Source organism: Tamandua tetradactyla, chromosome 9 (assembly GCF_023851605.1).
Source record: "Tamandua tetradactyla isolate mTamTet1 chromosome 9, mTamTet1.pri, whole genome shotgun sequence".
Lineage (NCBI taxonomy): Eukaryota > Metazoa > Chordata > Mammalia > Pilosa > Myrmecophagidae > Tamandua > Tamandua tetradactyla.
Genome location: NC_135335.1, coordinates 11899819 through 11914393, shown reverse-complemented (window position 1 = coordinate 11914393; position 14575 = coordinate 11899819). Strand labels below are relative to the sequence as shown.

The 14575-nt window shown below is 48.6% G+C and overlaps 4 protein-coding genes and 1 non-coding gene across 10 annotated transcripts; 3 read left to right on the top strand and 2 right to left on the bottom strand.

The window, feature by feature from the left end:
• Window positions 1-1932: 1932 nt before the first annotated feature.
• Window positions 1933-6897, bottom strand: LBHD1 (LBH domain containing 1). Its single transcript, XM_077115979.1, is given in 6 exon segments — window positions 1933-2304; window positions 2392-2489; window positions 3424-3548; window positions 5810-6028; window positions 6485-6657; window positions 6659-6897. Coding segments are annotated over 6 exon segments (864 nt in total). The 5' UTR covers window positions 6877-6897; the 3' UTR covers window positions 1933-2273.
• CSKMT (citrate synthase lysine methyltransferase) lies at window positions 3446-8685 on the top strand. 4 transcript variants are annotated; one of them, XM_077115976.1, is made up of 3 exons: window positions 3446-3955; window positions 4232-4538; window positions 4702-8685. In XM_077115976.1, exons 2-3 carry the CDS (start codon window positions 4472-4474, stop codon window positions 5355-5357), a joined length of 723 nt encoding a protein of 240 aa, XP_076972091.1. In that variant the 5' UTR covers window positions 3446-3955; window positions 4232-4471; the 3' UTR covers window positions 5358-8685. The 4 variants fall into 4 exon arrangements, 2 of the variants coding, with proteins under 2 accessions (XP_076972091.1, XP_076972090.1); XR_013157591.1 differs by having other exon boundaries at window positions 3947-4538; window positions 4643-4815; XR_013157592.1 differs by having other exon boundaries at window positions 3947-4571; window positions 4702-4800.
• LOC143647507 (small nucleolar RNA SNORA57) lies at window positions 4005-4153 on the top strand. The gene has a single exon (XR_013158127.1). It is a non-coding gene; the product is annotated as a small nucleolar RNA SNORA57 (small nucleolar RNA).
• A 388-nt stretch (window positions 8686-9073) lies between the features above and the next one.
• Window positions 9074-10565, top strand: UQCC3 (ubiquinol-cytochrome c reductase complex assembly factor 3). Of its 2 annotated transcripts, XR_013157593.1 has the most exons (3): window positions 9074-9263; window positions 9343-9605; window positions 9715-10565. XR_013157593.1 is itself a non-coding variant. In XM_077115977.1 (2 exons), the coding sequence occupies exons 1-2, from the start codon at window positions 9144-9146 to the stop codon at window positions 9493-9495; spliced, it is 273 nt and encodes a 90-aa protein (XP_076972092.1). In that variant the 5' UTR covers window positions 9074-9143; the 3' UTR covers window positions 9496-9715. The 2 variants fall into 2 exon arrangements, 1 of the variants encoding a protein (XP_076972092.1); XM_077115977.1 differs by having other exon boundaries at window positions 9343-9715.
• A 911-nt stretch (window positions 10566-11476) lies between these two features.
• On the bottom strand, window positions 11477-14208 carry UBXN1 (UBX domain protein 1). Of its 2 annotated transcripts, none has more exons than XM_077115973.1 (10): window positions 14081-14208; window positions 13884-13974; window positions 13691-13744; window positions 13483-13589; window positions 13329-13398; window positions 12899-13090; window positions 12753-12804; window positions 12479-12592; window positions 11783-11975; window positions 11477-11617 (listed from the first exon to the last, which is right to left on the bottom strand). In XM_077115973.1, the coding sequence occupies exons 2-10, from the start codon at window positions 13940-13942 to the stop codon at window positions 11568-11570; spliced, it is 891 nt and encodes a 296-aa protein (XP_076972088.1). In that variant the 5' UTR covers window positions 13943-13974; window positions 14081-14208; the 3' UTR covers window positions 11477-11567. The 2 variants fall into 2 exon arrangements, with proteins under 2 accessions (XP_076972088.1, XP_076972089.1); XM_077115974.1 differs by having other exon boundaries at window positions 13495-13589.
• Between the last annotated feature and the right edge of the window lie 367 nt (window positions 14209-14575).

Below are 14575 nucleotides of genomic sequence, written 5' to 3'. Positions count from 1 at the left end.
GTGTGAAGATTTCTCAATAAAAACATGTATTTTTAAAATTTTAAAGCTACTGCGTGGAGATGTATTCAAAAGAGGAAAAGCATATTCTTTTCTTGCCCTGTTTAATCAGTGCAGGCTCCCTCGTAGAGGGAGGGTTTGGACTGAGTCCCCCACCCCCACCCCAACTTTATAGTTTGAGCAAATTCAAACCTTCAGTAAAGTTAAGGTAGTACAATGAAACCTCGTACCCTTCTATCTAGGTTCACCACTTGCTAACATATTGTATTATTTCTTTCTACACACTTGCATAGGCACATATGTGTATTTCTGTTCTTTAATCACTGAAAAGTCAGTTGTAGATAATGTAAGACTTTAACCCTAAGAACGACATCCTTTTCTATAGCCAAAATACTACATTGACAACATAATAGCTAATATTCTATTGTCCATATTCAAATTTCCTCAGCTGTTCCAATAATATTCTTTCCAACTGTTTCTCTCCCCCACCCCAATGTAGGGGCCAATCAAGGATCACATAATGCATTTATTTTATTTATTTATTTATTTGGCATGGGCGGGCACTTGGAATTGAACCCGGGTCTTCAGCATGGCAGGCAAGCGTTCTACCTCTAAGCCACCGTTGCACCACCCCATAATACATTTAATTGTCATGTCTCTTTGGTCTCTTTTAATCTGGGACACTACTCTTACCTTGTTTTAGGTCATATAAAAACTTCAGAGAGTCCAGCTTAACTTTATTTCTTTCCTCATTTAAGAATATTCTACAATCTGGGTTTGTCTGAATGTTTCCTTAGGAGTCACACAATCAGGTTTAGATTAAGTTGTGTTTTTTTTTGGAAAAATCTACATAGATAGCACGTATTTCCCATTGATTTAGTCCAGGAAGTATATGTTGTCAGTTTGCCTCATTATGGGTGATTCTAAGTGTGGAAACTTGATTAAGGGGTTATCTGCCAGATTTTGCCACAAAGTTACCTTTTCCCTTTGTAACTGGTAAGCTATGTATCACTATGGGGTGATACTTGGAGACCTATATGAACACCCTAGCCCCCCCAGTGACCTTTCACCCAATGGTTTTAGCCATTCATAATCCATAATGAACTTTACCTGAATCAGTTATTACTATGTTGCAAAGCTATTTTCTAGTTCTATTATTCATTTATTCATATCATCCATATGACATTTTCTGTAAAGACCTCCCCACTTCCCCTTTTTGGTATTTCTATGGGCTTACAGATGGTTTTTCAACGTGCTTTTAACTCATTACCATCACTCTTTTTTTTTTTGCATGGGCAGGCACCAGGAATCAAACCCAGGTCTCCGGCATGGCAGGCGAACACTCTGTCTGCTGAGGCACTGTGGCCCACCCTACCATCACTTTTTATTCTCAAAGTATGCCAAATTTGGTCAGTGAGTAGCCTCTTCAAGATGAATTTGAATTTTTGTTCAAAATACAGAACTGGGGGAAAACTTGGCCCAAACCCTCCCTCTCCTAGAGAGCCTGCACTGATTGATTAAACAGAGCAAGAAAAGAATATGCCCTTCCCAGTTTGAATACACTTCCACATAGCAGCGTTTCACGTTAAACGCCTTGGCCTTAGCTACCAACAAATGTCAACAGGGAATCATGGTCTTTGTTTTATCAAAGACATATTCCAGTAAAGGAAGCACAGACAAAGTGAAGCAAAGTGTCTTGTCCACCCTGGTCACAGGGACAGTGGCTGAACTGGTATCAGGACTCACACTGCCTGTCTCTCATCCCTACAATAATCTCCCTATGTTTGTCAGAGCTGGAAAATTGGAGCATTGCCCAGGAGGGTGCCAGGATGATCACCGAGGCTGACATCTTGTTGCTTTTGTTCCAGCAAACTCTGTTTCTCACCCACAAGCCCCTTTTCATAATCTCCATCCCTACATTTAATCACACGCATCTAAGTCAAAACTCTAGGCCTTTATTTCAAATGGAGCGCACTGCTAGGAACCCACCAACCCCTCCCAGAATCTTTCTTCTCTCCCCTCTTCCTTCCCAACAAGTCCCTCCAAAGGAGGTCACCAGACCATTATGGAAGAGGAATCTGGGGAGAATTGCTCTGGAAAGGGGCAATGCTTTCTCCAAAGTCTGCAGAAACCTGAGCTCCAGGGACAGGGCCTCCTGGCTCCAAACGAGATTCTTTTGGTGGAAGGGGTGAGAGGTTTAGCTCTCATCTTCAAGTTCTTCCATTTCCACATCCTGGGGGGCTTTCGTCTTCTTTTGGCGTTTGGGCTGTGGTTCACTAGTCCTGGATGGCTTTGGGGGAGCCTCCACTGAGCAAAGGGAAAGAGGAAGCATTAAAGAACCCAAATGAATGCAGGCACCTTCCCTCATCCCGACTCCCTGCCCAAGCCTCTCACCGTCCATGGCTGCCTTCTCCTTCTGGGCAAGCCGGATCTGCTGGAGGAGTTTTCTGCGCTTCTTTCCCGACAGAGTAATGTTGGCTCGAGCACTGGACCTGAAGGGGAGGGAGGAGCAAAAGCATATGAGTTAACCTGAACCGACCTAGGCCATCCAAGCGGTTCTGGCGATTGGAAAGGTCTTTGGATTTCACTCCACAGAACTTTGGTAATCTGGGCTCTAAGATCATGAGTTAATAAGCCTTTTTTACACTGAGATTTAAACTCTCAACGTGCTACCTCAGGATTAAGAGAAGGCGTGAAAAGAGTGTTCTAAAGTTTAGTATGTAGTAGAAATTCGGTAACTTTTATAATGAAGAAGCCCATGAAAGGATGTAAAAATTAATTAATGGGAAGGGGGAACTCTTTCTCAAGCCTCCGAAATTCCAACGTGTATCTGTGAAAATTCATTGAGCTGTACACACGTGTATGTGTGCACTGTTCGGAGGTATAAATCAGTCTACTTTTTAAAAACCTAAATTAATACGTCTATTTATTATATTGGGTAGATGGAAATACTAGCAGTCAATGAGAGGGAGAGGTAAGTAAGGGGTATGGTATGTATTTTTTTTCTTTTTTCTTTTTATTTCTTTTCCTGAAATGAGGCAAATGTTTTAAGAAATGATCATGGTGATGAATATATACTTATGTAACACAAGTTATCAATTATATTCCAAGAATGGAACGATCATATGGTAAGAATGTTCGTATTTGTATGTCGTTACGTTTAAAAAATTTTTTTTTAATTAGTAAATGTCTATTTATGAAACTACGCGAATGCAGGATGATATTGGAGGGCGGGGAGAGCGGACAGTTTTCCTTAGATTCTCAGGGGGGTGGAGGACCCACACAGAGACTGTGAGCTCCCAGTATCCAGGCACTAACTCAACCGACACAAGGTTCCCCGCATAAGCAACCTGGCTGCTGCAGAGCAGGGCGTGGAGGGAAGGAGGCTCGGAGGGAAGGACCCGGGGCAGAGGGCCTGGCACTCACGCCCGCTTCTTGAGGTGGTGCCGCGTGATCAGCCCTTGGTCTATCACAGCTCCGACCACCCGACGCCTCTGTCGGCGCTCCCGGTTCAAAACCCGCCGTCGCTTGAACAGCTTCTTCTTCAGCTCCTGCAGGGAAGGAAGCGGCGGGTCAGACGGAGGCCGCCGCCGGCGACCCCGAAACCCCGGCCCTCCCATTCGGCACGAGGGAAGAGGGCCCCGGGCCCAGCACCGCAAGCAGCCCGGCGGCTTGCAGGAGGGGAAGCAGTCAAGGCCGGGGACGTTTTGGGGGAAACAAGAGTCGGGGGGCTCCCCCCCACGCAGTCACCGTGCGAGGCCGGTTGACCTTCCCGCCAGGAGCCCCCATTGTTGAGTCGTGACCCCCACGCCAGGTCCACGTTTCCGTTCGCCTCCAGGCTCCTCGCGGCCTCGCCCCGGCCCGCCGTGGACCAATCGCAGCTCTGGGGGCGTGTCCACAGAGACTATATAAAGGAGCTCCGCGCTCCCTACCAGCCCTTTCCCCTGCTAGTGAGCCGGTACGTGTGGGTTTCCGCTACGGCGGGCGCTGGGCTGAATCTCGGGGACCCTCCTTTTCTTGGCGGGGATCGGGCGTGCGGTCCCGTTCCCCGTTATGTACGGAGGCAGAAGGAGAGGGCTCCGGCCCCCTTGGCGTCATGTCTTCGGTGCCGGCGGTTTCCCGTCCGCCGGTTCTATCCTCAATCGCCGGGACACTGCTCCAAAGAGCAGGGCGGACGCGAGGCTCCAGCGGGCACACCTCCCCGGGGTGCTTACGGCTTCTCCTTTGATTTCAGGTCTCGGAACTTGTCACGGACCCTCCTGTCTTGCATTTCCCGTTGCAATTAATAAAGGGTGTTTGCGTGTGATTCTGTGTCCACGTTCTTTTTTTACGACGTTGCAGAATTCGGGGAGACTTTACGCGTTCTTCTGCGTCTCGGAATTTGCGGATCTTCCCTTGGACTTCAGGCCCCTCCTTGTGGCTCACGCGCGGCGGCTCGCAGAGGGCATCTGCGCCGACCTTGCCCAGACCTCCGATGGCCGCACTGCGCCAACCCCTCCGCGTGGCCGCCTTGGCGGCGGGCATGCGCCGCGCCCTGGCCGGTAGGAAGGGCAAATAGAACGGTGGGAGGCAAGGTGGGTTCCTAGAGACCCGGACGTCTCTTCCCAGAAATTGCGCTTTTGAAAACCTTGACCGTCCTTTATAGCACAGGTGAGATCGGAACTCGGGCACTGGGTGACAGATGACCTCCATCCGTGTCCACAGGCTCGCTGGCCGAAAGCTGCCTGGCCGACCGCTGCCTGTGGGACCGGCTCCACGCCCAGCCCCGTCTGGGGAACGTCCCCACTTTCGACTGGTTTTTTGGATACGAAGAAGCCAAAGGTCTCTTACTGCCGCTGCTGCAGGAGGCATGGGCTGCCGGCCCGCCCCGGGTGCTGGACGTGGGTTGTGGGATCTCCAGCCTGTGTGCAGAGCTCTACACCAAATGCCCACACCCCGTGGACGTGCTGGGGGTGGACTTCTCTCCGGTGGCTGTGGCACACATGAACAGCCTCCTGGAGGGTGCTCCAGGCCAAATACCCCTGCTAGCTGCACACCCTGCCTCCAACCTCAAGTTCCTGCAGGCTGATGCCCGGAACCTAGGGCCAGTGGCTTCCCCAGGCTCTTTCCACCTAGTGCTGGATAAGGGGACTTGGGATGCTGTGGTCAAGGGTGGTCTTCCCGGGGCTTACCAGCTGCTGTCTGAATGCCTAAGGGTCCTGAGCCCCCGGGGGACCCTAATTCAGTTCTCAGACGAGGACCCTGATGTGCGGCTGCCCTGTCTGGAGCAGGGGTCCCAAGGCCTGCCTGTGACTGTGCAGGAGTTAGGCCCTTTTAGGGGCCTCACCTACTTTGCTTACTTGGTTGGAGGCTCTCATTAAAGCCCTCTTAGTCCTGACTGTATTTCTCTGTTGGGCCAGGAGAGGGTTGAGAACTTTGTCTTTGCAAGATAGATGGCTGGGAAATGAGGGTTTGATTGCCTGCCTTCCATACTGACTAGCTGAGTATGTACACTGCTGAATGTTTCTACATCTCAGTTAAATTGATCTGCAAAGTGAGAATATCTGGAGTCACGGGTTACAGACATGTAAACACTTAGCAGTTCCCAGGACAAGATTGAGTGCTGTAATTCAAATGGATCATCCCTTGCCCCCAACTAACCAGGTCTTCAAAAAGCAGCAGATGGGAATTCTTAATCCAAATCCCAGCACTTGTGTGACCCAGTAGCCTACCCTCTAAGCCGTGTTTTTTTCGCCTGAAAAGGGAAAGAATGGATGGAAGGGCTTCAGAAACAGGCCCCCCTGAAGTGTCTGAAGTTGAGAACAATGCTTACCCTCCAAGCCACTCAAAGGTAGGAGTTGGGGATATTCCATGATGCTGCAGACCCCGGAGCCTGCTGCCTGGTCCCTGAGAAGACAGGAATTGGGAACTTCAAGATGCTCCTTGTCCTCAGGAATCCAGGAGGCATCTAGTTCTTGGTCCTGTCCCCAGCTGAGTCCTGGGTTAAAGGTTCTTAGAGGAGATCTGGGGTCCAGCGGGCTCCAAGCCCAGCCTGGGGTCAATTAACAAAAGGGGAGCCAATTAACAAAACAATGTATTACTGAGTTTCTTCAAAGATGGTAGGACTAATTTGTCCTTTTCTGTTTATAAAAACAATACAGCAGCTATGACATGATTCAACAGCCTAACTTCACAGGCTCAGTTAACTCATAAGGGGAAATTCAGCTTCCCACAAACACGGAAAAAGTCTGGAAGAGAAGACATCCAGAACATTGAATAAACTAGTGGGATTTGGAGTAACTTTATCCTTTTTTTTATTAACCACAACAAAAATGAAATATTTCAAAATACTTATTAAAGGTGTCACCCATGCTGACGTCCAAACAACGGTCTAACATTCAACTTTGCCAACTGCCTTTTCAATCTCCCACCTCTAGAGCTGTCCTTATGCTGAATGCAGGGGCTGTTGGGGTCACAGTGGCCTCACTGAACCAGCCACCTTCCTTACCTGGTTCTTCACTTTGGTCCTGGAACAAGGCCTTGGCCTCCTCTTCGTCACCATCCATGAGTAGCAGCAGCTTCTTCTGCGGCCACTGGAGCACCTCAGTCTCTTCACTCATTTCAGAGGCTTCCACCACGATGGAGGGCAGGCAGGACTTTTGAGAGACAACCTGTATGGGCAGCAGGGGGCTGGGGCCAAGTCGAAGAATGAGACAGCAGCAGGGCAGAGAGTAGGGAGATACTAACCTGGACATCCCGGTCACCTTCAACCCTGGCAGTCTCCCCTCTGTCCTTCCAGATGGGGTTGGTCAGCTTGGGATTTTCTGGGTCCTGGGAGGAGTCTGAGCTATCTCCAGGCCAAGGTTCATCTTCCTCACTCGTCCGTGGCACAAGGGCCATGATGGTGATTCTTGAAGTGCAGGATGGGTCAACTCAGAGTAGAGTACCCTTGCCCAATGCATCCTACAAACAGCTTTAATCTTCTTTGGAGCCTGGCCCCTTAATCACTTCTGAGGAGAGGAGAATGACATAGTAGAAGATTATGGGCCTTGTAGACGAGGGGGAATTGACTAACAGGTGGGATAGGAGCTTTATTTGTACTCATTCCCTGGGGACACTGGAGATGGCAGGAGGGGTGGTAATCCAGAGGGGCACCTGGATTAAAGCCCCCGGGTGAAGACATTTGATAATGAACGTGGAATTTCCTAACTCCTCAACCCACTGGGTCTCCCAAACTGGTATATTTGCATTTAAGGTTTATACGGTGTTAACTCCTTGCCAGGAACTGTTTTACAGATAAACTTTAATTATCCTGAAACTATGAGATAGGTGCCATTTTAATAGCCCATTTCAGATGCAGAAACCAAGTACAGAGAAGTTAAGTGACTAGCACATCTCATATAACTAAGAGATGTTTTCTGCTTCAAACCTAAGTTAAGCATGTTACCCAAAATCCAGAGTTTTCACGGTTTCAAAAGAAAGAAACAAACCCATGCCAAAGGTGTGCTCTGACCAAAAGTAATTCTGCTGAGGTGGGGGACATCAGTGGATTGATGTGTGTTAAGTACCTGGGGGACCACTTTCTGCAGAGTTAAAATCACACACGTTGTTGCAGAAAACAGCCCAGTCCTCTATTGATTGGAAAATTTTGGAGGTCTGAATACCGGACAATAGCAAAACCTACAGCTACCACGTTGGAGAAACACTCTCCCACTCTCACTCTGAATTTGATAACAATGGGTCCCAAGCCCAGATCTGGATGCCAAGACACTTTTTTCATATGCTTTAACTCCTCAGTTAGATCTATTCTAAAAAAAAAAAAAAGAAGTTTTTCATTGTAAAATACAATATATATATACACATATATTCAAAGCAAAGAAAGAAAGAAGCAGCAATTTTCAAAACACACCTCAACAAGTAGTTATGCAACAGATCCCAGAGTTTTTCATGGGCTACAATTCTATTAGCCCTTTCCTTCGAGCTGCTCCAAAACACTGGAGGTTAGAGGATTATTAATATAGTGATTCAGCAGCCATACTCATATTTAATTCCATTTTCTCTATTATATCTCCTCCTCTTTTAATCCTTCTCCCAATCTATAGGGAACTTTGGGCAATACCTGTTCTGACATTTTCATGTTCATTATCAATATTATTAATTGATCCTCAAAAAGCTGAATATAGAATTGCCATACGACCCAGCAATACCATTGCTAGGCAATCTACTCAGAGGACTTAAGGGCAAAGACACAAACGGACATTTGCACACCAAGGTTTATAGCAGCATTATTTACAATTGCAAAGAGATGGAAACAGCCAAAATGTCCATCAACAGACGAGTGGCTAAACAAACTGTGGTATATACATACGATGGAATATTATGCAGCTTTAAGACAGAATAAACTTATGAAGCATGTAATAACATGGACGGACCTAGAGAACATTATGCTGAGTGAGATTAGCCAAAACCTAAAGGACAAAAACTGTATGGTCCCACTGATGTGAACCGACATTAGAGAATAAACTTGGAATATGTCATTGGTAACAGAGACCATCAGGAGGCAGAAATAGGGTAAGATAATGGGTAATTGGAGCTGAAGGGATACAGACTGTGCAACAAGATTGGATACAAAAACTCAGAAATGGACAGCACAATACTACCTAATTGTAATGTAATTATGTTAAAACACTGAATGAAGCTGCATCTGACGTATAGTTTTTTATTATTATTTTTTAATTTTTTAAATAATTTTTTTCTCTTATCGTTTTATTTCTTTTCTGTTGTCTTTCTATTTCTTGTGATATTAAGAATTACTTAATATCACAAGATATGTGATATTAAGAATTACTGATTGTATACGTAGAATGGAAAGATTTCTAAATGTTGTGTTAATTTTTTTAATTAATAAAAAAAGATTATTAATTGATCATCTTGGAGAGGCTGGTCCTCTGAGTTCCAGGATTTATCTGTCCTAAGAACCCTCCTATTTTTAAGACACAAGCCCTCTAGACCCCAAGCTTCTGGACACCCAAGTCCTCTCTAGCCTGGCCCCTTCTCTATGGTTTCCGACATAGGGCGCTCTAGCCCGCGCAAGGAATGACGGTCGGCGGCTACTCTCTAGGCTGCGGGAGGCTTCCCAAGACGCCTCTCTGGTTGCGCGGTCGGCCATGGGGGTCCTGCAGAAGGCTCTGGTCGTTGGCGCGTTGCTGGGCGTGGGAGCCGGCGTGGGCTCTGCGCTCTTTGTCCTCGTGACCCCGGGGGAGCAGCGGAAGCAGACGATGCTGAAGGTGGGATTAACTGGGGTCCCTTAGTGGGATGGGCGGGCGGAGAGCGCCGGGCTCTGCGAACCTTGCTCCTTGCCCGCAGGAGATACCGGAGAAGTATCCGCAGCGCCGGGACGAGGCGGCCAGGACCCAGGAGCTGCTGCTGTCCACGCTGCAGGAGGCAGCCGCCACGCAGGAGAACGTGGCCTGGAGGAAGAACTGGATGGAGGGCGGCGGCAGTGGGAGGTCGGCATGAGCCAGGACCTGCCCGGGTGGGCTCAGGAGGCTGAAGCGGCCTTTCTGCTCCGCGGACCGGCGGGGCGTCGCAACTCTGTGTTTGGTGCCCCGGGAGCAGCCACCGACAGGGTGAGCACATTACCCCTCCCACACCCACCTCCCGCCTCGCTGGGACCGCAGAGCCAGGAATCGGGTGTGGAGAACTGAGAGCACCAATAAATCACTTTCCCCCATCCAGAGAGTGAGCCTTGCGGTATGCGGATGACGTCTAGATTCCTTGAGCTGTGGGTTCGTTGGTCCGACGCCGGTGACTGCGGATCCCACCAGCCCCGCCCCGCATGTGTGAGGCTGAAGTCCAATGGGAGTAGCGACCACGTTTTCAAAACACTGTCAAGTCGTATGGCACAAACTTAAGTGTACTTCCCGGAGTAACCAAGCAGCGCTTTGAGATCAGAACTATCCTGGAACATCCTGTCCGGTGGACTCCATGTAGAGGACAGGCTGGGCTCCTGTCCTATGAGCCAGATAGGGCTGGAGGGCATCTAGAACTTGAATGTCATGATGCCCTCTGTGGCCGTTACATGCCCCATTTCACCTCTGGCTAATAAGGCACTCTTTAGAGAGGCTGACTTGCTAGGAGTGAAAGAAACATGCTTTGCTCTTAGGTCAGATCTTTGTTCAACTCCAGCATATCACAAAACCTCTGCACCTCAATCCTGCTGGATGAACCATGGTAACTCTAGATTAAGTTTTGTTGTTAAAAGAATTTAGAAACGTGAAGTGCAGCGACTGGCACAGAGTGAGCTGTCAGTGAAGGTAATGGTTGGTTTTGTGTTGTTTTTTTTCCTTCAAACATTTTCACCACAGTAGTTTCCAGTCTGTGAATCCAGCCATAGGATCTGTTGGATGCCACTGAGGATGTGAGATAATCTCTGGCCCTATACCAAGTCAAGTCTCTCCTCCTTTTGTCCATTTTATCTACTGTAGTTCTAAACAAGATTTTCATTAAAAAGTCTGCTTTTCCCAAATAAAGCATGGTGAGGTATAACCCATCTGTGACCACTGATGTATTCAGCTGCTTGATGGTTGAGTTTTAAGCCAAACATACTTTTATGTGCAATCTTTACAGTATAACTGCCTGCCCCTGCCCAGGAATTAGAGGATCAGCAGGTGTTTGTGGGAACACTACGGTGCATTATGAGCAGCACTGAGAAGGGTCACCATGGGAGTACCTGGCAGTTCAAAGCCTAAGCCCTGGGGTCAGGGGCTCCCTAGGTGTGTGTCCAGGTTCTACTTGCTAGCTCTGTCAGTTTGGGCAAATTATATGCTTTGCTGTCCTAAGCTCTAGAATATTGTACCTTTACCTAGATAACAGTGCTTTCCTATCCCTGTTAATACACACAAAGCACTTAAAACTGTATGTGGTACATATTAAGTAATCAACACTTTTAAGTGTTATTAGGAAAAGCACCTGGCTTGGTTGCGATGTACTCTTACAGCAGAAAAGATGCAGCTGCAAAGGTCACCCTTATGTTTCTCTCTCTCAACGTTCTTGAGTATGTCCATACTTAAATTTCTCTGTTAGAAATTATACTAATTGAGGACTTATTTGGTGCAGATGCTGTACAAAAAGTACCTTATACCAGCATTACGTATCCCTCAAAACAACCCTAAGAATCAGGTACTTTTTAAATATCTTAGTAAAGAAAAACCGATGCTTAAAAAAATCAAAGCACATAGCTAGTGGCAGAATCAATATTTCAAGCTTATGCACTGCCTCTTACCCACAGGAGCAAAAAGCACTATCCAGTCTACTTCCCACCCTCCAGCACCTCTCCTTCTCAGTCTCCCCAGCAGCTAATCAGACCCAGAGGTTAGAAACAAGTGTCTTTTGTTAGAGACTAAAGAGGAAGAGGATCTACTCCAAATGCCTTCATTTTAACTTCTACCTCTGCCTCAGTTTTGTCCCCTCATCCATTCAGGAAGGAGTCGGGCACATATAGAATTCAGAGGGTCTATTTATTAGGAAGGGGATGTCAGTGCTTTATCAAAGATGAAGAGGTCAGAGAGGGATGGTGGAATAAAGGCCCCTCAGCTGGGACATTTTTTGGCCACGATGAGGACAGCAGAAGGCACAAGTCCTGAAGATGGAAGAAAACAAGTTTGAGCCACAAAGATATCTTCTCTTTGTGCTAAAATTTCCTGGCCTTGTACCATCTCCAAAATCCCTTCTCACTACATCTCTTAACTTTCTCAGTCATACGCCCCATCCTTCAAGCCCTAGTTTCTGGTCCCATGTTCCATACCCAGCTCCTGCAGAGGCCGTTCCATGTCAGCCTCTGAGAAGGCTCGCCGAGGGAAGCCACTGAGCAACTGCACAGGGTCCTGGCCCCCTCCAGGTTCCTCTCCACGGTGAAGCTCCACATACAGCCTCACGGCTGCCAGCTGTTCCCGGGCCCGGAATGTCTGGGTCAGTGAAGTACCATCTGGCAGCCTGACCTAGAAGGTAAGGGAGACGTATGGTATCAGGGTCAAAACTAAGTGAGGTGCCCAAGGAAAAGAACAGAACAACTAAAGCTGGCTCTTGCATCCTAGAGCAACTGAACCAGCAAAATTACTATTTAAAGCACCTAATGAACAACCACTTACACTGTGCTTTACCAAGCAATGAAAATAAAGACACTCCCACCTACCACACATGATTATACAAAAATATGTAGGTAAATCACCACATTACTCACATAAGCTGTGTAATAAGCCAAACGGAAATGTAAACAAGTTAACCGGTAATTGCTGAGCAAGAGGGAAGTATGCATTTAAATAACATCAGGACAAGTGAAATTTGATCTCCTTCCTAAGAGTGGAGGAGATTGGATTTCAAAGTCATTTACAAAGAAGGGAAAGGTTTGGCAAAGGGAACATAACTGAAAAAAGCTCTGAACTGGGCACCTTACAGATCAAGGAAAGGGTCCCAAGAGTAAGACAAGAATCAGAATCAGTACCTGTATACGACACTGGTCATACTCCCGCTTGGTGGGAGGCTCCTGGCTGGGAGAGGAGGGAACAGGACCTGGCTCTGCTGCTGGTGGGGATGGCCGAGTACCCATGCTACCATACTAAAGGATAAAGTAAAATATTCCATTAGACACTCATCCACCCTAAGGAGAAACATCATACAAGTCCACCTTTTTCCTCTGAAGCTCGAAAGGGGATTTCCTAGCCCACCTACTCCAATACCATCCCCCACCCCACCCCTGTGTCTTTCTAAACACCCACCTTCTTGGCTCTCTCTGCTTTGTCCCTTTCAATCTTTTCTCGAACTCTTTGTCTGGAATATAGAAAAGAAAAAAGTAGGTCAGACAGGGATAAAGCAAATCCTGATTCCCTTCTCATCTCTTATCCAACATCCCCATCACGCAGACCTGGCTGCTAACTCTTCAGCCTTTTCCCTCCTCCTTTCCTCAGCAGCACGGCGCATCTCATCTTCCTGTAGCCGCTGTCGGGCAGCTGACAACTCCTGCCCTTGTCTCCTGCGCTGCCGTTCCCGTTCCAATGCCTCCCGCTCCTCTCTCTCTTCACGTTCCCGCTGCTTCTGGGCCACCAGCTCCAACATCCTGGGGCAGAAAGTTAAGTGCTCAAGAGAAATGGATAGTAGTGTGGGAAGGTGAGTTTATGACAAGGAAAACAAAATCAGGGAACATGTGTCCCAGGATAGATGAAAGAAACCAAAGGAAAATGCCAAGAAAGGACAGAAGGAATGTGAAGGGAAAGTCCAAGGTTCTATGACCAGACTGTGTATTGGGGAGAGGTTGAAGACAACCCTTAAAAATGGGAAGCTGTCCCTTACTGTACCTTTTAGTCTGTTCCTGTCTTTCTTCTTCACTCAAAGCAGGTTTGCCTTCTCCTGCAGCAGACCCAGGCACTACAAACAAGCAAGCAGTATTATTACCACTTCAGATCGTCCCCAGACCCTCCTGAATAACCACACTATACCCCCAGTCAGGACCTTCAGGGCCACCTTCCTCCGAGGAGGTGGCTTCCCGGCCCAGAATATGTCCAAGGGGGGTCTCTAGAGGCTCGTCCACATCGGGGTCATCTTCGTGTTCCATCAGCCTAACAGGAAGAGTCGGGAGGGAGGTTAACGGTGAGGCGGCCGCCCCTTCCCCCCTTCGCCCCTTCCCCCTAACTCCCTGCCACCCGGTCTGGGTACTCACCAGTCCATTGCAGCCTCGATGCCCTGGTTCCCTGTGAGGGCTAGAGCCTTCTCCCTGAGGGCAGAAACACCGGGAATAGCGCCCATGAGCCATGGTGACGGGCAGGCAGGGGCGCAGGCCTGAGACCGGACGGGGGTAAAGACCGGGACACGTCCACGTTCCCCGCAGCCTGGGGTTAGGGGGACTCCCTTACGCGCGTCCCCTGGGGAAGCCCATCTCGATGAGACTCTCCAGAGCCGTCAACTCCGCCATGGCGCCGCCGCCGCCGCCGCCTCCGCGGGGACCTAAGGGAACGAGTAGCGCAGGGGTAGGTGGGATCTGCACGGGACACCCCCGGCCCGCGCCCAATTCCGTTCCCCTTGTCCCCGACCAAGAATCTCCCTTACTTACCCGGCTCTGGACCCACCGCGGATACCGACGAGAAGAAAGCCGAGGGGAAACGGAAGTGCCCGGATCTGTTTGGGTCACGTGGAGGGCGGGCGTGGACGGGTGCCGAGAAGAGGCAGAAAACACGTGTCTGGCCCACCAGACCCGCAGCGCGTGGGAGTTGCTAGCGGGAGGCGGTGGTGGGGGCGCTGCGGTTTTGAAACGCTCGGACGTTAGGACGTGCGATCCCGCGGCGTAACGCTCCCTTACCCTCCTTTTTAGAAATTAGAAAGCATATGGCCCCTGAGCGCAATCAATTGGTGTATTACTTGGCAGGGTTAGCCATAGAAATGTGCACACACTTTGACCCACTGATCCTCTCCTGGGAGTTGAGCTCTTCTCCGCCCAGCTGCCAGAGGGATTTTTGCAAAACACAATATCTGATCCTGTCATCACCTCCCTGCTTATAACTTCCCCGTGACACCCCACATACCTAGGACAAAACAAATGCTTGTGCTC